Source organism: Prionailurus bengalensis, chromosome E4 (assembly GCF_016509475.1).
Source record: "Prionailurus bengalensis isolate Pbe53 chromosome E4, Fcat_Pben_1.1_paternal_pri, whole genome shotgun sequence".
NCBI lineage: Eukaryota > Metazoa > Chordata > Mammalia > Carnivora > Felidae > Prionailurus > Prionailurus bengalensis.
The window spans coordinates 69029914-69052494 of NC_057360.1; the positions used below are offsets into that span (position 1 = coordinate 69029914).

General features: G+C 48.8%; 3 protein-coding genes and 1 non-coding gene across 20 annotated transcripts; 2 read left to right on the forward strand and 2 right to left on the reverse strand.

Moving 5' to 3' along the window:
- Nucleotides 1–10: 10 nt before the first annotated feature.
- On the reverse strand, nucleotides 11–9718 carry LOC122475669 (chromatin target of PRMT1). Of its 16 annotated transcripts, none has more exons than XM_043567698.1 (7): nucleotides 9378–9661; nucleotides 8665–8746; nucleotides 6974–7127; nucleotides 6207–6290; nucleotides 3925–4108; nucleotides 2969–3106; nucleotides 11–1309 (listed from the first exon to the last, which is right to left on the reverse strand). In XM_043567698.1, exons 2-7 carry the CDS (start codon nucleotides 8727–8729, stop codon nucleotides 1104–1106), a joined length of 831 nt encoding a protein of 276 aa, XP_043423633.1. In that variant the 5' UTR covers nucleotides 8730–8746; nucleotides 9378–9661; the 3' UTR covers nucleotides 11–1103. The 16 variants fall into 16 exon arrangements, with proteins under 16 accessions (XP_043423633.1, XP_043423630.1, XP_043423634.1 ...); XM_043567695.1 differs by having other exon boundaries at nucleotides 3925–4111; XM_043567699.1 differs by lacking the exon at nucleotides 9378–9661 and adding an exon at nucleotides 9059–9175.
- Nucleotides 9719–10910: 1192 nt separating this feature from the next.
- Nucleotides 10911–14578, reverse strand: S100A1 (S100 calcium binding protein A1). Of its 2 annotated transcripts, none has more exons than XM_043567712.1 (3): nucleotides 14466–14578; nucleotides 12306–12458; nucleotides 10911–11216 (listed from the first exon to the last, which is right to left on the reverse strand). In XM_043567712.1, exons 2-3 carry the CDS (start codon nucleotides 12444–12446, stop codon nucleotides 11073–11075), a joined length of 285 nt encoding a protein of 94 aa, XP_043423647.1. In that variant the 5' UTR covers nucleotides 12447–12458; nucleotides 14466–14578; the 3' UTR covers nucleotides 10911–11072. The 2 variants fall into 2 exon arrangements, with proteins under 2 accessions (XP_043423647.1, XP_043423648.1); XM_043567713.1 differs by having other exon boundaries at nucleotides 12306–12468; nucleotides 14466–14573.
- Nucleotides 14579–15161: 583 nt separating this feature from the next.
- Nucleotides 15162–22479, forward strand: S100A13 (S100 calcium binding protein A13). The gene is made up of 3 exons (XM_043567714.1): nucleotides 15162–15284; nucleotides 15896–16055; nucleotides 22075–22479. Exons 2-3 carry the CDS (start codon nucleotides 15903–15905, stop codon nucleotides 22216–22218), a joined length of 297 nt encoding a protein of 98 aa, XP_043423649.1. The 5' UTR covers nucleotides 15162–15284; nucleotides 15896–15902; the 3' UTR covers nucleotides 22219–22479.
- Nucleotides 20789–20893, forward strand: LOC122476665. Its single transcript, XR_006295579.1, has one exon. It is a non-coding gene; the product is annotated as a U6 spliceosomal RNA (small nuclear RNA).
- Nucleotides 22480–22581: the final 102 nt, after the last annotated feature.

A 22581-nucleotide genomic window follows, 5' to 3' on the forward strand; every position in this document is an offset into this window, starting at 1 on the left:
CCACAAAGGGGCAGGTCAGAATATTGTTATACTGGCCACAGCATTTCAAAGAGTCCAATAATAGTAGTAGGCCTGGCTAGATTTGAGAACAATTTCTTGTTATGACGACCAGAAATACAAGATTCCACGGAGAACTGGAACAGTTGACAGAATATAGTTGAACTTAATTAAACCTTCAAGGGAAATAAAAAAGAGGGTCAAACAAAGCCACTGAACGGAGAAACCCAAGATTGGTTTGGGATAAACATAAGGATAACAGCCTTTCAGCGTGGGTACCTTCTGAGGCCTCCCAGAAGGGATCTGCCAGCATTCCATCCCCTTTTCTGAAGCATGTGCCAAATCAAATGGCTATTTCCTCTCCATTGCAGGTGTAAGCGAACCCAAAAGTATCTCCTTGGACAGGATACAAAGAGGAAAGTTTATACATCTAATTCCAGGGTAGGAAGTGCACACACCCGACCCAGCACACTCCTTATATGGTGTCAATGCCCACAGAAGTAACTTCAATCAAATCAGAGGCACTACCATGTGTAACCTATGTGGTCCTGCGGCTAGGTCGGTGTTCCTAATTAACTACGCTAAAAATATCAATGTAGCAGAATGCATTTTTGAGCTCCAAATTTTCTCAACACTTTTAAGAGGCTATTAAATGTAGAACAGAATTGTTTCACAGAAACCTAGGCATTAAGAAGGAACACTGATGGGCTCTTACTAGGCCTTTTTCATGGGAACACAGAGATGAAATGTTAGAACGTCAGAGCATAGGGACAGGTGAAGGGAGGCAGAGGAGGAAGAGAGTGTTCTAGCCACAAGGCCACCACATTCATGTTCAAAGAGAAGTCAGAGCGATGGGGGTGGAGGAACAACCCAAACACAACCAAACAAAATCCAAGTCAGAGGAAAAAAGGGTTTCATACAACACAGTATCAAAAAAGTAAAAGGAACACACTAAAATGCACAAACTGGTGGCAAGTTAAGTCCATAGCCTATTGTGATAGGTCCTTCCAGCATCAATCAGGTGTCTTCTCCATCTGTTATTTCAAGGTTATTTACAGATGTGGTGACTTTTGAACAAGAGTCTCTCACAGGAGGGCGGGCAGGTTTCAATCATTGGTTTCTGGATCTGTTTGTGCCATATAAGCATCCAACTCGGCATCCAGGTGTCCTTTTGTTTTTGACATGTACGCATCCAACTGGTTGTCCAGCTGCTCCTTGGTCAGCACAGGGCGAGTGAGGGCACCTCTCCCTCGTCCACGGCCTCGGCCTCGGCCTCCAAAGCCCCCTCTTCCCCGACCTATCATACCCCGACCTGGCCCAAGGGGAAAAAAAGAAAACAGTTACAAGTAGGTTTAATGGGTGCTACGGCAAATGCCCCTTAGAGCAGTGGGGCCTAGCTGAGAAAGGCTGAAAGGGCAGGGCAAAGAGGAGAAATCTGGAAAAACAGGAAACACATTGGGTAGAAAGCAACACATGGAAAGCACACATAATGAATCCCTGTTTACATGCTCATCTCTAAATGCTATTTAAAGACTTTTTATTCTATTGACAAAAGTAAAATAACTGACAAAAGAATCTTAATCTCTCCTAAAACAAAGAAATTATCTAAAGTTGTGAGGCCCACTAGAAGTTTATTAATTAAAATACATTATAGATAATCCCATTTAGTAAGACAGGGAAGAAGTAACAAGGGCACAGAGAAACGGAGGTGTAAGGCTAGACAATTTTTAAGGTAAGCCTTATTAGAGAGCTTTCTGGAAAATCAGCTCATCTCTCCTCAAACTTACTAAAACTAATGAGCTGACCCCACATCAGGAGACTGAGGAGTTACTATGACATAGGAACAACGTGAGAAGATGGGGAAAAATATTTATAGTCCCAGCCACTTCTATCTCAGATTCTAATTGCCTTCTGACAATTATGGTTATCTGAGAGGTGGTTTCAATCCACTTAACAAAACATACACAGCTTTCTGAAAAGCTACTTTAGACCCCCCACCCACCCCTGTGATGTCAGAAACCAGGTCAAGATAATTTGGAAACATGCTATTTCATCCTGAAACCCAAACGAGCTTGTACTTCACTCAGTGAGCCAAACATATAATGGGAGAGAAGAAACTAAGCCCTTGGCTATCAAATTTCCTTTTCTAACAGTTATTGTCCTTTGGCAACTTCAAGGTCATAAATTATGGAAGACCCACCACACACTATAAAAGGACCAAAGCCGATATACACAGGGGCTACAGGAATAGATTTGCTCCCACCCTAGACAGGTGTTGTTGAGAGTTTTCCACTAAGCTCTGTATCAGAAAACTCCCATGAGGTCTGGATTAACAATAGCAACACCATTAAATGCCTTTCCAATCTGGGTCATGATGAGGTCACAAGACAAGTAGCACTAAGTCTCAAAGGTAAGATTATCAACAAGAGTCAGTTAACTGACATGGTACCTTCTTGCTTTCTACCTTGATCAAAAAAGTCATCTGATTTCCCACAGACACAAACTTTACCTTGAATTTACTTGGCTTCAACATCAATACCCAGCTCCAATCTCACCATCCTCTTCCACTCTTTCATTTTTGTACATCTCCCTCTTCTTTATTCTTATCTTAGACTCAAAGTGGGGTTTTGAGCTATGGGATGGGGTGTGTGGTGGTGGGGCAAGGACAGAGAAAGATAAAACCTCAAACTGACCATCTTATCATTTTAACGATACAATTTAAATTTGCAAGAACCTGGAAAAAGACTGCATATGATCTGGCTCTGACATGTACCTGACTGGTTCTTAGACAACCCATGACAGACTTTTGCAGTACCGCATGTGAATTTAGAAAGTAAGCCAGTTTCAAAAAACAAAACAAGACAAACAAATAAGCCTGCCTATGACTTGAAGCTGTGCAGAAAGGTGGCTCTGAGTTTTGAAGGGAGAGAAGTAAAAGGGAGCTATTCTCTGAAGTTGGTAGCTGACTAACCTCTACCACCGATTCCGCCACGACCCATAGCTCCACGCCCTAGGCCCCCTCTCCCAGGACCTCCACGACCTCGAACACCACCTCTTCTTAAGCCCATTCGGGGAGCTACGGCTCGTCCACCTCGGAGCAGGTTTTGACCTTGGAGAGGAGGCATACAATGTATATGCAGGTAAATCCAAGAGAGACAAAGTAGACTCTAACCAAAGGAAGGCGGTGAAGGTTAAATGAGAGTTAATTCAGTTAATTTTTAGGTTGGGGGGGGGGGGGCAAGCTGCACACCAAGTGTGAATAGATCAAGCTGCTCTTTATTCAATCAATTCAAAGTCTGACCACAAACCCATTTTGGGAAGAAGCTGGGAGTTAAGTTAATTAGTAAGTATATACAATAAATATCTACTGAATAATCAGACATGTGCCTAGCATTAAGGTAGATTTAAAAATCAATAATTTGGTTCCTGCTCTCAATACGTTCTCACAAGGGACAAGAACAACATGGGGAACAGCGTTAACAGTGCCCAAAATGTAACATGTAGCTAAGTGCTATGGACCAACTTATCCTCTCTTTTTTCCAAATAGAACAGCGTGCTTCACTAGTACTGGGAACAAAGATAGTTAAGATACAGGCCAACAGACCAAAAATTTCTTAGATTTGACTTATTTCTAGAACTTGAATGTGCTTTTGATTTAAGCAGCAGCAGGGTGTTTCAAAATGGAATGGAGATGACATGAATTACCTGTTGTTACGCAGGTCATAGCCTCTCACCATTGCACATTATCAGAAAAGGAATGGTATCGATAAAAGACATGCAGCACTATTAAAAATACGTGATTTCAAAGGTTATTAATTATATTAATACAAATTCAGGCTTAAAGATGTTAAACAAATGTGTCCATAAGCAGCCCAAGAGAAAAGGGAAGGGGTAGGGCCCGACAATGTTCAAGTACACAGCACTGACCTCGGAGCGACATCCCGCCCCTAAGCAGGGTTCTGGTGGCACGTCCCCCTCGTAGTCCTCCTCTGGGCAAGCCTCTCTGGATTATGGGCAGGCCTCGTCCTCCGATTGCTCCCCTGGCCAGAGTCCCTATGGGTCGGCCTAACCGTGCCTGGATGTTACTCTTACCCAGGCGCTGCTTTAAGCTCTTCTGGAAGAAAAGGTGTTGGGGGATTGAGATCAAAAAAGCATTCCAGTGGCATCTAGCAACTCAAAGTGCAGAGAAAAAGCAGCAGTGAGATGGCTGTGTGCAGGGAGATAAACTTGCCGTAGGTGTCATATAAAGAACCTAACCCAGAAACTAGCCTTTGCCTCAGAACATGGTAGAAAAGAAGAATTCTGATCCAGAGCTTTTATGAAAGCTTGAGTATGGTCCCATGAAATTGGCATCAACACAAATCACCTCACTAGTTTGGCTACAGAAGCCATACGCCACTACATGAAACGTAAGTTTTAGTAAGAACTCTGTATTTCAAATCCTGGATTCTGTTTTTGAACCACAGGTCGACAATGATATGACTGGATTCATACTTGCCCAAGGACTACCACTGTCTTCAAAGGCTTACTCAAACACCAAATGAAGTTCATCACACTCTGGGAAAAATTTAAATTACAAGTTCATCTGAATTCTTGTCACTTAAAAACAACATTTGATTTTTCAGTCAAAGAGGCCAGTGTGTTCCATTTTTCCTCTGAGTATCTATCTCCAGACGATCCACTTTTTACCTTAAGATGTAAATAAACACAAAAAAGTCAAACCTTTCCTTACATTTCTTAAATAGCCATTAATTCCATGTCTACCCTTGCAAACAGCTCCATTAAGCCAATACGATAACTTTTAATTCAAAATAAACATGTAACTCAACTGTATCTCCAGAGAGACAGCCAAACTTGTGTTGGAATTAAGACAGGTGAGCTATAATCACGAAACTAAAGGACATATTTGAGGACAAGGACATACTGCACATGGAGATATTCAATAATCTGTCCCTCAAAGAAAAACTATTAAGACCACATCTTAATAAGTTAAAAATCCTTCAAAAGAAAAGGATCCTTCATATCCTTCAAAACTGTGTAGCCTCGAACACAACCAAGGCCCCAGCAAACCTGTTTTCCCACAAAACCATTAGCCAATAGGAATGAAAATAAATTCTGTATGTCCTCCTGCTTCACCCATAAATGACTACCAATGATTTTTTTATTAGCTTTCTAGCACAAGATAATAAGCTAAACAAAGGGGCAGTTTCTGAACATTATGCACTTAGGCATAACTGACCTTAAGAGCCTGTCGTGTCACCCTGACAGCACACAATTAGGAAGTCAGGACTTCATTCATTTTCCAAATCTCTTATGTTCAGTGATTCTGAGCATATTCCCCCCAAAATCTGTGCTTTAGTGGGGAATGCACAGTGCTTACAAGTCCTCCCTTCTTAATCCTTAGCTGCCAGCCAATACTGGACTCTAACAGACAGGAAGCTTAAGGATGTCAACTATACCACCTAGTTTTCACTCTATAGCTGTGCTCTACGCTAAGGTGGCCACTAGCCACACGTGGCTATTTCAGTTACAAGTAAATAAAATTTTAAAAGCTCCTCAGTTACACCAGCCACATTTTGAGTACTCAATAGTCACACATGGCTAGGGGCTATCATACTGGACAGCAGATAAAGAATATTTCTATCACTGTGTAAGGTTCTATTGGTCAGCTCTACTCCAGAGGCTGCTTTCTGCACAGCTACATTTAAAGCTTCTTCTTGGGGCACTCAGTCAGCTGAGCACCCAGCTCTTGATTTCATTTCAGCTCAGGTCATGATCTCAGAATTTGGGAGTTCGAGCCCAGCATCTGGCTCCGCGCTGAACGTGAAGTCCGCTTAAGATTCTCTCTCCCTCTGCAGCCTTTCTCCCCTGCTCACATACACTCTCTTAACCAAAAAAAAAAAAAAAAAAAAAAAAAGAACAGAAAAAAAGAAAAAAGTTTCTTGAAAGGTCTTCTGGAATGATCTGTCAGGGGCTTATCTTCAGCAATTTATAATACCTACTCTTGGAAAATGGTGGTGCCTTTTTTTATGGCTTTCCTAAGTCAGGGACAAAATATAAGAACTCCCAAGGCTTAAGGTAGCTGAAGCAGAAGGCCTTGTTTATTTTTGGTCAGTGAGCCCAACAGTTCAGGGTGGGGGTGGGAGGGTGTTATATTTAACTGCTGAATTTATGCACAGCCATGCAGTGCTACCAGTTAAAGTCCTTACAGTTGCATGGCATCGCCCTCCAGACGCCCAGCCACAGCTTGGACATATCCTTCCACAGCCACTCTCCGGACTCGAATATAAAGTCTATGAATAATAAAGAGCAGGTTTTATTTCAGGTCTGAACAGAATTCTCTCTTACTGGTAATTTGAAAGAGAACCCACTTATTCTTTAAGGACTCAGTGCTCTCACTCTATTTTTACTGACAAAACTTTAGGTGCTGTGGAGATGAAGGCCACCCTATTCTTTCTATATTTTAGCACTGAAAACGTTTGATTAAGGCTGTTCAGACTTCCTGTGCTAGGAGAAAAAAATAAAGTTATTTCCATAATTTGTAACTCATTTAACAGGGAATAAAGGATTTTCTGAGATCATCTAAAACAAATCAAAAAATTTTTTCTATTTTTTGGCTTCAAACAAAAGACGTTTATTCTCTCACAGTTCTGGAGGCTACAAAACCCAAAATTTCTTTGTGGTAAAATCCAGCAAATCTACTTTAAGGCCAAAGGATCAGGAAAAAAGAGATCAATACTCATTGATAACATAGACACAGGTCATACTGATGGCAAACTACCTAAAAGAGAAAGACAAGAAGTTACTTATTGGTACCTGCTAAAATGGGAATTCTCTGAACTTCTCTTTCCTCCAGAGAAGTTTCTGCTTTTGCCCTGAGCCACCTTGCAATCATCCATCATGTCCTGACAGCCTCAGTGGACTGCCTGACAGAGATCACCAGCTGCTTCTGGAGCATTAAGACCCATCCTCTCACCTGCTTAAGTTTTAATGCTGCCTGGACAGAGGGTCTATTCTCCATCTGCTGGGCCAGTCTTCTGTTTCTGGCACTGGCTAGCTGCTGTTGTTGCTGCATCGAAGCCCGAATATTCACTGGCATCGGCTGTTTGTTCTTCAGCATATTAGTAAAGCTTCAAGGTCGAACAAAATGGATGTTTAAATAAAAGCTTTATTATAAAACATTTATTGGCATTTTCATGGCTTGCTAGACCAGGAGCTCCAGATCCCACGAACTTTTAAGTAAAGTGGTACACTTAGATCAAAGCTGATGTGGGTTTAAAGACTCCTCTGCTTCCACAAACTTGCAAGAATCAGAAACTTAGAAATGCAGCTAAGTGCAGCACATTCAATCAAAAAAGATAACAAGGGCTCAGGCTTTTAGAGAGGTGGAAGATATGAAAAACACGCAATAAGCAGATATGATAACAACAAAAGACAGAAAATGTGGTTTCAAAGACAAACAAAGAAAGCCAAGATGCTGGGGAACCTGAGGGTGCACTGTAAGAACAAATGTAAGGAAGGACTAGAGCACCTCACAGACAACAGAATTAGCACCCCCATATAAATCACAGGAGTGTAACATATTTTCTTAATAACATGTAATATGTAAATATGGAGAATAACATGTAAATATGGAGAATCAGTGTGTATCACACCCTAAGATATAAGCAGCACATATGCTTCGGAAAAGGCAAAAATAAACATCAATTAAATCTTTTAGTGATCTAACATCAACTTAACAAAATCATTGGTCCGACTTTAGCTCAGGTCACGATCTCACAGTTCGTGGGCTCGAGCCCCATGTTGGGCTCTGTGCTGACAACTCAGAGCCTGGAACCCGCTTCAGACTCTAGGTCTCCCTTTCTCTCTGGCCCTCCCCCCACTTGCTCTGTCTCTCTCCATCTCGAAAATAACAAACATTAAAAAATAAAAAATAAAGTCATTGGTCAATGGCAGTCAATAAAGAGCTCTCAGAGACAGAAACTGCTTTAAGTACCTTAACTTCTCTTAGGCTTAAATGATTACTTTTCCTGATTCCAAGTGATTGCTTCTGAGAAAATCAAGATTAATTTAGTCACCGAACAGCTTGTGAAGACACTCTTCTATTATTCCTGTCGAAGTAAGTTTAATGGAACGAAAAAGAACAACACTTAACTGTAAAGGAATCTAACACAAAAACAAACTAAAAGCAGTATCGAAAGAAAGAGAAATGGAGCAAAGCAAGTGCCTCTTACAAGGCCCAAGAATGGCATTCGAGGGCCTTTGGACATTCCACAGCTTGCTGCCTGCCTCTTACAGACCAGACACGACACTGCCGGCCTCGGACGGGGCAGCAAGCCCAGTGCAGCCACGGTACCATGCTACCGAGCTGCACCACCCCTGTATCAATGTAAAAAATGTGAAGAGAGAGAGGGTGTGAGGAGTCTTCTTAAAATACATCCCACCAGAGAAATATTTCAGACAGCTTAACATAAAAATCTACTGACAAGGGGTTTTGAAACAACCGCCCAATTTGTTTTGTGTACCACGTAAGATGCAACTAAACACAGAGGTCTGTAGCCTTCTGTTGGTATTTAGTTTAAAATTGGTTTTTGTGCCTTGGACCCCAGGGCCAATTTAAGTAATGTTTTCTTATGAACGAGCTGAAGTTGCTGTTGGCTGCCTCACCGCTCATTTAGAGACATCTTGGTGGTGCTTTTTAGCACAACTTTCGGCGCTGACTGTGCAGCCATCTTCAAATCCCGAGAATCTACAAAGGACAATAGGCAGAATGAGCAAGTCAGGAAAAGGACCTCCTCATTTCTACAGGCGTCAAGGGCTTCACCCAACAGCGAATGAAAAGAAAAGGCCTGTATCAACGGCGATGGAAGAGCCCACCAAAACGCATATCGGGCGCTCAAGTCTACACCATAGTTACCGCAAACCGCTACATCTCGAGGCCACAGGAAAGTGTCTTCCCAAACCCCCAAGATGGCAGACGCACGCCAAGCTGGGCAAGCTGAGGGGGGCTAAGTGCATCCAGGACAGTCCTCCTCAACCTCGGCTGCAGGGAGCTGCTCACCCTCCCCAAGCAGACCCCGATCGCCGGCGGCCAGGTCCGCGGCCAGCGGCGGGGAGGGAGGGCTGGCCAGGCGCTCCTCACGGGCAGCCAACGCGGAGAACCATGACGCAGGCAAAGCCGTCTGGAAACTGGCTTCCGACTCCACACCCAGGCGGGAGCCCTCGCGAGAGCCGGGCGGGGGGAGCAGGGAAGGCCTCCCGAACCCGCGGCCGCCCGCGGCCGCCTCGACGCTCCGACGCCCCCTCACCGCCCAGTCAGGGCCGCCGGCCCAGGCCCCGCCCCCCGGGGCCTCCCGGGCCGCCCCGCCGCGGAAACGCACCGAAGGAAACGGACGCCAGTGCGCCTCCCGGGGCTGCCACCACGCCTGCGGCGCGCGGGCCGGGGTCCGGCCGAACCTGAGCTGACTGGCTGGGCGGTTGGTTAGAGGTGTAAGCGGTAGGTCGCTAGGTTAGCTCGTTGTAGCCGGGCGGCTGTCTGGTCGGCCGGTCCGCCTGCTCGTCCGGCCAGCCCTTTCCTGCCTTGAGTCTGTGCCACCACAGCCGCCGTCGCCGCCGCCGCCGCCGCCTCCCGCTCGCTGCCCAAAACAAAATGGCCGCCACGCCCAGAGCCGAGTGGGACCGGCTAAAATGGCGTCGACGCAATTACGTATGACGCCGGATCCGCGCCACAGCTAGGGGGCGAGAAGATTTGCGCTACGCCTGCGCGGGGATTGGGGCGGAGCCCTAGGGAGAAGACAGGTCCTTAGCCAAGCGGTGGCCGAGGTGCTCTCTGCTCCGCCCACGGAGGGGCGTGGCCAGTGGTTGCTGTCGGGGATCGTCAGGGCATCACGACCGCGGCCGCGCGGTTGTGTTCTGGTCCGCTGGCGGAGGTTCGGCCTCGCGGGCGAAGGTGGTTGTGTTTCCTTGCGGTGCCCCAACCCTGGCCGAGGCAGACCCTGTAAAACTGTTTAGTGGGATTTGCCATCTCCCTCCCTGTTGCGGGGGGGGGGGTTGCTGCCGCGAGCCGGGAGAGCGGGCTGGGGGTGGGGGGGAGGCACCAGTACCCTGCGCTCTTGTCTCTTCCAGAACGTCGTTAGTTCTCACGGCGGTGTCTGCGTCCAGCTCCCCCTCCCACGCCCTCTCCGCCTGTCAGTCATCCGCATTTTGATGCAGACCTACCTGCGTTGGATTTTTCTTATGCCCAGGGATGCAATAGAAATTCTCGCACGTTTGGGACGCCTGGGTAACTCAGCCAGTTGAGTTGGCACTCTTGATATCAGCTCAGGTCATGATCCCAGTGCTGTGGGATCCAGCCGGCTTCCGGCTCTGGGCTGAGCGTGGAGCCTGCTTGGGATTCTCTCCTTCTCTCTGCCCCTCTCCCCAGCTCGCCCCCCCTCCCCCAAATAAAAATAAATGTTTTAAGAATGAGCGAATGAACACATCTCTTCAACCCTTCTCCATATACGTGCCTCAGGATGGTTTCGTTTTCATTCCTAGCATTTACGTGCATGTGTTTAATGGCCTGGCATCCTGGACTTTACCTATGAGAGGGTAAGGGTCGTGTTTGTTTTGTTCACTACTACGTCCCCAGTTCCTACACGATGCCTAGCATATGGTAGGTCCGCAGTAGATATTCTTTGGAGATTGAAGGGAAATTCTTCTGGCTTTCTGGCTGAGAAGCTGAAGTCTCCTACATCTGCAGCTGGAACCTTGAATGCCCGCCTTCCTACGCCTTGAGCAATCCTCAGCTAGGAAGATGTAATGTTTCCTTGACCTCTCTCCGAATAAGATCCCTTCCCAAATAAGGTGAATTGGGAGTGAGGTACCTTGACTTTCTCACTCACTTCCAGACTGCAAAGGAGACACACGGCAGCTGGTGAGAGAAGAGCCTTTAATTAAAGATGAGTTGCAGGCCGGGCCCACTACTCTTGCGCCCTCGGTGGAGGGTGGACAAGGGTAGGAGAGTAGGAAGGGAAAAATGGGGTAAGGGGGAAGCAGGGAGAAGGGAAAGGGCGCTGCCCCCTGGGGCTGTCTGCTCAACTGTTCTCCCAGAAAAAGTTGTTACAGGCCACTGTGAGGGCAGCCACCAGCACCACATACTCTTGGAAGTCCACCTCCCCATCTCCATTCTCGTCTAGCTCTTTCATCACCTTGTCCACAGCGTCTGCATCCTTCTGGGCCTGTGGAGGGGGGAGATGGAGAGGTAGGTATATAGAGAGGGGAATAGTACTGAATCAGGGGCAAGAGGGGTGGTTGATTGGGAAGAAGGAGGCAGAGATGAACAAGAGGGAGAGCTACATCTCATTATGGGATTCTTCTGAGTCACCCTTCAAAACACACTTGTGGCCTCCTGTTGGCTACAGAATAAGCTTCTTAATGAGGCAGAGTAATAACAACATCAGTTACCATACATAGGTTTGGTGCCTAGGATGCAACAAGCTTTACAAGCATTGTCTAATTGTAACACAAATAGTATGAGGCAGGTTTCATTATTCCCCTACCAGAGAAGAAACAAATTAACACTTGGTGGTTAAAGAATGTTCCCAAGTCACACAGCTAGAAGCTGCCAGAGTCAGAATTGGAACCCAGGCCTGATAAAATCTCAAAGCTGGTTGACTTTCTACTGGCTTCTTTACCATATAAGCCCCTGTTAGCATTTGCAGCCTACTCTTCTGCACCCTTCACTCAGGTCAAAACCACTGAGCATGCTCCATATTCTTTTTTCTTCCATGCTTCTGTTCATGCAGATACCTCCTAAAATGTCTACATTCGCCCTGATAATATTCCAGTGGAAATCTGTGGCTCAAGTACCACCTCTTTGGAGGAGCCCACTTCAGTCAGGTTACTATTTCCCGTAATCCTTTCTGGCAATTCTGTTAAAGCTCTGAGTACTTCCTGAATGGTTGGCCCAAGACTTCACGGGGACGGGGATCTCGTTGCCTCCTGTCAGCGGACGGGGGCCTCTTTTGGTCCTCCAACTCTGCTGTCTCCTGAACATTTCACTTCCTGGTGTTCATGGTTTACTTTCATGTGTCAGTGTTTCCCTTCTAGACTGTGAGCCTTGTTATTGATGCATCTGCATAGGTCCTAGCACTTAACAGGTGATTAATAGGGTATTTTTGTCTTGAGCCTGGAGGGGTAGGGAAGCCTGGAAAAACCCAGGAGAGAAGTCTGGGAGAGGAAGGAGACAATTGGGCTGTGCTGGGAAGATGGAAGGGAGGTGTCCCTCCACCCCTCACCCACTCCACCCTGTACCCCACTCTGCTTACGTCCAGGAAGCCAGAGAGCTCGGTCTGCAGCAGCTCTTTTAGCTCCTTCTTGCTCAGCTTGTACTTGTCTCCCTCCTTGCCCGAGTGGGCGTGGAACACGTTGATGAGAGTCTCCATCGCCGTCTCCAGCTCTGAGCCCATTGTGCAGCTCACCTACCCACCCCCACCATGGCAGGAAGTTAGGGACCATGCTTCAGGCTATCTGGAGTCAGGGTGAGGGGAGCCCTCAGCCTAGCCCCGGTCCCACACCTGAAATAGCCACGAGATCAGAGCCACACCACAGTTTATCTTTCACTGAGATTTTATGACATGGCAACCTAACAGACCTGAATCTAGACTTGCTCTCTGTGTCCCTCAGTCCATATCCCAGCCAGAGGTAGTCAGTGTTTGGGGCACGAAGACAGAGCAGCCGTGGCTGGCTCTAGAGGCCTGCGGTGGACTCTGGTGGTTCCTGGCTGCCTGGGCAGACACCGAGAAGGGTGGGGCAGGCAGGCAGGGATGGTCACAGGACCCTGCCAAGCTGCCTCTGGCTCTATTTTTACCCTGCTATGCCTGAAGCTCTGCTGTTGAGGGTGGTGGGCTGCACCCCCCTCTACGGCCTTGACTGCTGCCTACCCCTAACAAGGAGTCCGTCTGGTGCCCTCAGTCATCCTGACGGGAGAGAGTGGTGGCCTGCGTGGCTGGCCCAAGGCTTCATGGGGAGGGGGGATCTCACTGCCTCTGAGTTTCCTATCGGCAGACTGGGACCTCTTTCGGTCCTTCGACTCTGCTCTCTCCTGAACATGTCACTTCAGCTTCCCTGGGGTGCATCTCCATGACCTCCAGTTTGGTTTCTCTTCCTTCTCTGCAGAATCAGGCCTCCCATCGGGTGATGGTGGGAAGGGAGAAGGAATGTGGACACGTTTCCCCTGAGCCAGGGCTCCCAGGGAGGGGGGAGGAGACCTCCGGGGCTTCATCCCTGCTCCTGCCTACTTACTCCCACCCCTAGGCCCAGCCTGGATGAGGTGAGGACAGTGACAGCTGGCAGAATAGGGCTGGTAAATGTTGGGGGCTGGGAGTAAACAGCTGAGTGCATCCTCTGAATTCAAGGGGCTGGAGAGAAGGAAGAAAAAAATGGAGGGGTTTGTCGAGGAGAGGGGGCCAACTCGGGAGGCCTCTTTCTTTTGGCCTTAGGATGGTCAGCCCCTCCACAGCCTCAGGGGGCAGCTCAGGTGTCTCAGATCAGGTGTCCTTGTCCTTCCTCAGGCCTAAGGGGCTGAACAATGGGCCCTGATCGAATGACATTCCAGCTTTACAATGGGAACCTTGTGAGTGTCACCTGAACTCTGGGCATGAGAAGCAGTTGTCACAGAGACATGGGGGAGATGGAACCCAAGCTGGGGCTGATGGAGGGGATAAGGGGCGCGTGTGTGGGAGGGCTCTTGGTGGCTCAGTTATTGGCCCATCCAGGAGGGGCACTTAGAGGTTGCCTGGAGCCCTTGAGGAGCCAGGGATGTTATGCAGGGGCCATTTGGAGAGGACTTTGGCAGGGAGTGGGCAGATGGGAAGACAAAGGGAAAGACTTGAAGGAAAGAGAAGTCTGGAAGTCTGGGCCAAGGAAGGAGGAGGAGACAGAGGGGGTCATGTGAAAGGAGAGTTGGGAATGGGTAGAGTACCCTAATGCCCTCTCCTCCTGACACGTCACGGCCCATGCTCTCCTACCCCGCGGCTTCTCTGGGACCCGGGCTCTTGGTAAGGCTGCGTGCCGGTGGGGGTGGGGGCAGAAACAGCAGTCCCATTTGCTTTCTGAGCCTCCTGGAAGCAAAGTGGGAGCTGGGTCCCCTCCGCAGGTCCTGGGAGATCCAGGGAACCTTGGGAAAGCACTCTGAGGGCGCTAGTAGGAGAACTTGATCTCCTGGAAGCTTCCTCCTTCCCTGAGGACCACCACAGACCTCCCTCTGAACTTGACTGGCTTCCCTGTGCTACTGTCCAAACCCTGTCTCCCCCAAATCCCAAACTGCTGTCGCGGGAGCCCCTCCCACACGCTCAGTGCACCCCAATGCTGTTGCCCCTACAATGCTGTTGCCCCAATACTGTTGCTGTTCAGGAGCTCTGCTGAAGTCCCCTTTCCCCCCAAGCTGGCCACAGCAGGGACCCAGTGCAGAGGGAGCAGATACTCACTGTCGGCCTTGACCTGAGGTGGGAGCAGGTTCTGGACAGACAGACCAGTCTGCAAATGTGGCTACCAGAGCTGTGTGGGGAGACCTGTGTTCGGTCCCTCCCCCGCGGCCCCCCTCCCCGCCAGCTCCACCCCTTCACAGACAGACACCCAGCTGGGGCGAGGGGCCAGGAGTGGACAGAGGCGCCCTCTGTCTCCAGGGCTGGAACAGGCCGCCCTGTGTCCTCTTTTCCAGCCTCGGGCGCCTCCCCCGGCTCCTGGGCCCCAGGGAGGTGGGAAAGGTCCTGGGAGGGTCACGGAGAGGCCTCTCACCACCGCTGCGTGCAGCACGGGCAGCACAGGGGAGGATCCCGCCGAGGGGGTCTCAGCGAGGGGTCCTAACCCTCCGTGAATCATTTAATCCTGGGACTTTTAGTCTCACTCCCCGCTGACAGATTTCAGTCCGGGGCCTCCTGCACGGAGGTCTCGGCCGGACCCCCGCCCCACTCCGCCCCGCCTCCGTGGGAGCCTCTTGGGGGTCTGGGGCTGCAGGGTCCTGTTCAGGATCCTCCCCTCCGGAGGGGCTCTCTGTGGGGTCTCTCAGCTCCAGAGTGGACGTGGTGGGGGGTGGTGGTGGGACGGCAGGGGTCCCGGGGCGCGCGCGTAGGCCGGGTGGGCTGGGGGACCGCGGGACCCCGCCCGAGTGCAGGGGGTGGGGGTGGGGGCGGCGGCGGGAGGCAGGAGGCGGGAGGCGGGCCTGGGCGGTCTCCTCCCTCCGGGATCCGGGCAGAAGCGGACACCTTGGGGCTGGGCTGGGGCGCTGCCGCCTCTCCCCCGCCGCGGTGAGTCCCGGATCCCCACCCTGGGGGGTCGGGCGCCTCTCTGTCGTGGGGCTCACGGGCCCGTCCCCGAGCCAGCTCGGACCGGGGTGCGGGAGGGGTTGGGGGCGCCCGGCCGCCGTCCTCGCTAGGGGGAGCGGAGGGCTCGGCCCTGCGCCGCCTGCCCCTGCCCGGCGGGGTCCCCGCGGCCCGACCGCAGGCCTGACCCCGGCCACCCCGCCCGCGACACAGCCCGGGGCGTGTGGGCGGGCCGGGTCCCTGTACAAACAAGCTTTGGAAAACAGCCGGCCTCATGACCCCTGGGGGCCGGCTGAACCTCCGAGACAGGGCCCTAGGGACCAAAGTGCCTCCTCTCAGAGGAGTCTGGAGACTTTGAGACCAGCACGGAGGGGGCTCTAGGACACAGACACTTGGAAAGGACCACCCAGCTCAGACCTGGAGAGGATGGGGTTTCTGGAAGCACACACCTCTTCCTCTGCCTGCACTGAGCTGTTTCCTGGCCCCCTGCCCCAGGCCCCATCCCTGTCCCCTCCCACCTGCCCGGGAAGGTTCCCTGTGGGCTGGGACAGGCTGGCCTAGTCTGACTCTCCCTTTCTCTCTTCCCTGTCCTCCAGGGTCCTGATGGCAGCCGAGCCGCTGACTGAGCTGGAGGCGGCCATCGAGACAGTGGTCACCACCTTCTTCACCTTTGCAGGGCAGGAGGGCCGCAAGGGCAGCCTCAGCATCAATGAGTTTAAGGAACTGGTCACTCAGCAGCTGCCTCACTTGCTCAAGGTAGGTGGGGGTCTCTGGGCCTGAGACTTTGGGGGACAGTGGCTGCCAGACGCCAGGTATATGAGGCAGGGTGATATTCTGGGCCTGATCGTGTGACCCCAGGTATTTGGTGGACAAGGGTGTGGGTGACTACATGTGTAAAGGATTCTGGGGTGTGTGTGTGTGTGTGTGTGTGTGTGTGTGTGTGTGTGTGTAACTAGGTAACACTGTGTCAGTGTGAGTGCAAGTGTGTCATTGGGCTTTGTGTTCCCATCAGACAATGCTGTTGGGTTCTCGAGTATGCTCTGTGCCTTTCTGGTCTCATTTCCCCAACACAGGGGTGGACCCAGAGGTGGCTTCCAGGAGAGTTACAGACCATCAGAGCTGGAAGGAGGCCAAGACAAAACAGTCCAAACTCCTCACTTCACGTATTTGGAAATTGAGGCTCAGCTGTATGTAGAAAGGGGTGCGTGAACAATAAAAGCACAGTCAAATTCATGCAGAGATAGATCTCAGAGTAGGAGAGACCTGTAAGTAATCCATGATTGCTTCTCACCCCCTCTGGGAATCCCCTCAATAATGTGCCTGGTAAGGTCATTCCTTCTCTCCTACTCACTGGACAGAGTAGGCATTTAAATTTCATCCACTCTGAGTTGCCTCATCATCCCAGTCTGTTAACAGTTTCTGTTTCATCCCTGCTGAGATTTCACAGGCACGTAGGAGGGTGTGAATATGGATAAAAAAGCAAAATCACAAGCGAGTTTTGGAGACTCAGTGCATCATCTGCAAAATCCCCTACATTCTTAGACTTCTCGGCTCCTTCCCTTTCTCTTCTCTCAGGAAATGAGACACCACTCAAGGTGCAGTGTTCCCCAGAGCCCTGTCAGATACTGACTGGTTTTTCCTCCAAACCCAACTCCCCTTGGGCCTGGAAATGCAGGAAGTGACCCCTTTGCTTTTGGTGACTGCTTCCAGATCTCAGTTTCTTCCTCTTCCTAAGACGTGCAGCTTCTGGGAAGCTCCTGTGCCACCTGCCCCGCTCCTTCCTGAATCCCTTGTAACTCTGCAGCTCCTGCCTTGATGTTTTTCTTCCCATCGCTGCTTTTGCAGTGTGCACACAGACCATTCATGCAACACCTGGGCCTTTCAGGGACTTCAACCCCTCGCTTCCAAAGACTCCGTCCTGCTTCTGAGCAGCCCTCTCTGTTGCTTCAGATCTTGTCATTACCAGAATAATGCCCCACCTCCCAAATCTCGGTGTCCTTTCTCAGAGCATCACCTCCTGCTGTTCCAGTTCTGTTCCTCCACTCCAGCCCTTCCTGGACTCCACCAGGACCTTCAGTCTTCGGACCTTGTCACCTGTCCTTCCACATGTCCCTCATGTCCGCAGTCCCTCCTCACTCAGCTGGGCTGTAAGGCTTAGCATGGAAATCAGTCCCCCGGTCACGGCCCACCCTTGATTCTGTTCCTCTCTGTCCTGGTTTTTTGGCAGAATCCCAACCCAGGTTAAGTCCAGCGTTTCATGTTCATTAGCTTGATGGTCAAATCTACCATTCTTTCTCAGATCCAAAATAAAGCAAAATTTCCACTCTCAGAGGAAAAGAAAAAAATCAATCAGTCCACCAGTCTACCTGCCTTTCTGTGTCTGCACTTTCGTGTAGCTGCATCTGGCTGGATGAAAAGATGTTGCCATGTTACTTGTCAGACTCTGTCATTTTTACTAATATTACTTAAAAAATTAAAAAAAAATTAATGTTTATTTTTGAGAGAGACAGAGACAGAGCACGAGCGGGTCAGGGGCAGAGAGAGAGCGAGACACAGAATCAGAATCAGGCTCCAGGGTCCAGGCTCCAAGCTGTCAGCACAGAGCCTGGCGTGGGGCTCGAGCTCTCCAACAGCGAGATTGTGACCTGAGCCAAAATCAGACGCTCAGCCGATTGAGCCACCAGGTGCCCCTATCAATATTATTTTTTAAATTGAAGGATAGCTGACACGCAGTGTTGACTTGTCTGTCTTTAAATCTGTGACCGCGGACTCCAAGGGGACTCTCGGCACAGCCTGCCAGTTCTGCTACATTTCCCCAGTTGGTTCATTGACCCGCTCTTTCAGATGGTAATTGCACAACTTTTCCTCCCTCCTCAAGCTCCAGCCCCTCTTTCCACAGTCTCCCTCTCACTGAGAAACGTTCTCAGACAAATAACAGCCATCAGGAAACTTCTTTGTACTGCCTCCCAAGTCTACCAAAGGTCAGCATGTACCCTGCCTTCCTTCCTGCTCCCTGAAGCATCTGTCTCTGCCCCTGAGGCCAAGCCCTCCTATGCTGCCGGACTCCATTCCTCCTCAGCAGCTAAAATCTCTACTTTTTCGGTTCCTCCTCTCTCTCGCATCATCAATTCTCCCTCTCTACCAGATTGTTCTGGTCAGTTTTCCAATATATTGTAATGTCTCCCATCTTAAAAAAAAGAAAAAACACCCTTTCTTGACTCTGTAACCCTCTCCAGCTATGCCTTCCATCTCTGCAAAAATCAAAAGCAGCAAGGGTTATTTATACTCTGGGCTCTCCTGGCCCCAAATGCTCATTCCTCAGGCATCTGCCAGGCTTATTCTTCGCTGAACCCAGATTTCTGCTCAAATGGCAAATCCCCATCATGGCCTCCCCTCACTTCTGAGGGCAAAGACCACCTCCCTTGTGCTTTATTCCTTTACCCTCTTTTATTTTCTTCCGGAATACACCTATCACAACCTGACTTCCATCACACACTTACATTTACCAAGGGTGTGCGTCCCATGAAGGAAAGGAATCTGCTCACTGTTTTATCTCCAGCACTTAGAGCAGTGTCTGACTTCTGCTAGGTGCTCGGCAAAATACCGAGTGAGTGAAATTGTAAAAAAGTAAGAATTTTTGTTGAGTGAGTAAATGAATAAATAACATCTTACCTACTGTTCTACAAATGCCTTTTTAAAATGTAACAGTGCGGGGCGCCTGGGTGGCTCAGTCGGTTGAGCTTCGGACTTCAGCTCAGGTCATGATCTCGCCCTCTGTGAGTCCGAGCCCCGCGTCGGGCTCTGTGCTGACAGCTCGGAGCCCGGAGCCTGCCTTGGATTCTGTGTCTCCCTCTCTCTCTGACCCTCCCCCGTTCGTGCTCTGTCTCTCTCTGTCTCAAAAATAAGTAAACATTAAAAAAATTAAAAATAAATAAATAAAACGTAACAGTGCATAAAGGATATTTCCCATTTGAAGAAAACGATGCACTGTATGTAATGGTATGTAGACTAACACAAATTTATGTGGCGAATTTTCTGTTGATGGACATTTCTTGTGTCCATTTTTTCCCTTTTGCAAACATCCTTGTTTATATATCTTTACATACTTGAGGGAAAATACCTATAGGGTAAATGTCTGCCAGTAGAAATATTAGGTCAAAAGGCATGTTTGTTTTTCTTTTTTTTTTTTATTTTTATTTTTTAATTTTTTTTTCAACGTTTATTTATTTTTGGGACAGAGAGAGACAGAGCATGAACGGGGGAGGAGCAGAGAGAGAGGGAGACACAGAATCGGAAACAGGCTCCAGGCTCCGAGCCATCAGCCCAGAGCCCGACGCGGGGCTCAAACTCACGGACCGCGAGATCGTGACCTGGCTGAAGTCGGACGCTTAACCGACTGCGCCACCCAGGCGCCCCTGTTTTTCTTTTTTATAGATAGTTCCAGTTTGCCTCCCAGCAAGGTTGTCATCAGGCTTCAAGGCCACCAGTGCATGCGAATGCCTGTTTACTCACGTCCTTGCCTAAATTGGGTCTTATCAGACTTTTAATTTTTGCTAATCTGTGAAAATGATATCTTGTTCTGATTTATACTTTTAAAATTCTGAGTGAGATGGAATATTAAAAAATATTTTTGACAGATATGCATAATCCTTATTCTGTGAACTGCTTGTTTATTTCTTTCATTAAAGAGATTTTCTTTTTCTAAATTTTATATGTTTATTTAGTTTTTAGAGAGAGATAGAGTACAAACAGGGGAGGTGCAGAGGGGGAGGGAGACAGAGGATCCAAAGCGGGGTTTGTGCTGACAGCAGAGAGCCCGACGCGGGGCTCGAACTCATAAACCGCAAGATCATGACCTGAGCTGAAGTCAGACATTCAACCGACTGATCCACCCAGGCACCCCTCTAATAGTTTTTTTAAAAGGGGAAAGAAATAGAGAGTAGTGAATGAGAGCATAAGCTTTAAGTCAGACAATCTAGGTTCAAATGCAGATTCTAGCTTGTCATCTTTGGTTATTTAATCTTTCTGAGCCTTAATTTATTTTTCTTAATTAAAAAATTTATTTTAATGTTTATTTATTTTTGAGAGAGAGAGAGAGAGACAGACAGAGCATCAGCAGGGGAGGGGCAGAGAGAGAGAGAGGGAAACACAGAATCAAGAGCAGGCTCCTGGCTCTGAACTGTTAGCACAGAGCCAGACATAGGGCTCGAACCCACAAACTGTGAGATCATGACCCGAGCCGAAGTCGACACTTAACTGGTTGAGCCAGTCAGATGCCCCATGAGCCTTAACTTCTTATCTGTGAAATGGACTCATAATAATACCTTCCTCATTGCATTGGTCTTGCATTTATTCGGTCAATATTTATTGAGCACCTATTATGTCCTGTCCTGATGCTGTCGTAGGCTTTGGGTTACAATGGTGAACAAGATGGACAAGGTCCCTTTCATTTTAGCAGGTCATGAAGATTAAATGGAGTAAGGCATTGTGCTTGCTTCGGCACAACATATACTAAAATTGGAACAATACAGAGAAGATTAGCACGGCCCCTGTGCAAGGATAATACGCAAATTTGTGAAGCATTCCATATTTAAAAAATAAAATAAAAAAAAATAAATGGAATAAGGCATGTAAAGCATTTAGCATAAGGCTTGGAACAGTCGGCACTATTAAGTGCTTACGACTGTTGAAATGTTAGCTGTTATCACTCTTTTGGTTTTTCCTTTTATAATTAGCAATTATATAATTGCTAATATAGTAAGAGGTGGATTTTCCTTTTCTTTCCTAGTACTTATACCTTTCATTTCTTTCTCTTGATTAATTGTATGTTTTTTCCCCTCCCAATATAATGTTACACTGGGCATCTTGCCTTCCACTGGTAATGCTTGTAAGTATTTTACGATTAAGCATGAATGTGGCTTTTTAAAAGGTCTTTCTTAGCTTTTCTACGAATGAGCTTTAGCTTCGTGCCTTCTGTAGATTTGGTAAGGCTTCTCTGCCTTCATTCACACATTGATTAAAATATTGAGTATTGGGCTCTGCCCGTGGCGCCCTTCTCTAGTTTGACATTGATCCATTGTTCACCAGCTTATGTTTTGGTTGTGATCGTTCATCTAGCAACAGACCCTTTGATCATGGGTTCAGTTTACAGTATCCTTTGATGTCACAGGCCTGTCATGAGAGGCGTTGTCAAAGACCCTGCAGAAAACCAGATACCCCATGTCTTTGCCATTCGCCTGATCCACCAGGCTAATAACCGACCTGGAAAGAATGACACTACGTTAGGGTTAGACAAACGAGTGGCTTAGGACTGAGTTTCCCCAGCTTTCTGTGAAGGAAGAAGGTGGCCTGAGAAGGCTCTGAGGATGGCCTGCATGGGCTCCCTGAGCATTCTTGAGCAAATCCCAAGTGCCGTGGTGTGCCGGAGCCCATCTTACCTGTAGGCAACAGTTCATTGTGTGCACCTCTTCCCAGCTCTGTGTTCGGCGACTTCACGGTTGTGGTCCATAATCGGCCACGGTGGGGGTATTTGCATGCTGGCAAACACTACAAGTCAAGCCCTCTACTCCCTCTGCTGCTGCCCTTGGAGCCTAACCAGTTTGGAGAGGTTAGTAACTGCCAGACCCCTGGCGGCACTGTTCCGGGGCTGCAGCCTCGTCCTGAACGCCTGGGGCAGGTCCTAGATGAAGAGAATGGACATTAGCAGTTCTTTCCTCTCTCCCTATCTCAGGAACTCTCTTTTCTAACCCCACGTTTCCTGTTGATGTCTCCTCAGGATGTGGACTCCTTAGATGAGAAGATGGAGAGCTTGGATGTGAATCAGGACTCCGAGCTCAAGTTCCATGAGTACTGGAGACTGATAGGGGAGCTGGCCAAGGAGATCCGGAAGGAGAAGGCCCTGGAGATCCGGAAGAAGTAAAGCCCCTGACCAGGATAGGGCCAGGCTGGCCAGGCAAAACCCCACTCCCCCCAATATAGCTTCCTCCTTGAAACACAAATGTTTCTTGTTCCCACCCTACCCTGCTTTCTTCTCTTGAGAGGAGGTGGTCTGAGAGTGGGTCCAAAAATTTTGAGCTCTTTGTAGACCAGGGATGTCACTCATCTTTGAATATCATTCTGCAGCATCGAGCACCAGGTCTTGTACCGGGGAGGTGCTCAATAAATTAATGGTTGAGGAGGGGCTCCTGGGTGGCTCTGTCAGTCGAGCGAACGTCTGACTCTGGACTTCGGCTCAGGTCATGATCCCATGGTTTGCGTATTTGAGCCCTGCATCAGGGTCTGT

Coding starts and splice junctions, on each gene's coding strand:
- S100A13 (XM_043567714.1), top strand. CDS start 15,903: ATGGCAGCCGAGCCGCTGACTGAGCTGGAGGCGGCCATCGAGACAGTG. Junction 16,056..22,074: donor AGCTGCCTCACTTGCTCAAG/GTAGGTGGGGGT, acceptor ATGTCTCCTCAG/GATGTGGACTCCTTAGATGA.
- LOC122475669 (XM_043567693.1), bottom strand. CDS start 9,015: ATGCACTTAGCCCCCCTCAGCTTGCCCAGCTTGGCGTGCGTCTGCCAT. Junction 4,112..6,206: donor GAGGGCGATGCCATGCAACT/GTAAGGACTTTA, acceptor CTTTTCTTCCAG/AAGAGCTTAAAGCAGCGCCT. Junction 1,310..2,968: donor TGGCGGAATCGGTGGTAGAG/GTTAGTCAGCTA, acceptor CCCTTGGGCCAG/GTCGGGGTATGATAGGTCGG.
- S100A1 (XM_043567712.1), bottom strand. CDS start 12,446: ATGGGCTCAGAGCTGGAGACGGCGATGGAGACTCTCATCAACGTGTTC. Junction 11,217..12,305: donor AGCTCTCTGGCTTCCTGGAC/GTAAGCAGAGTG, acceptor CCCCCTCCACAG/GCCCAGAAGGATGCAGACGC.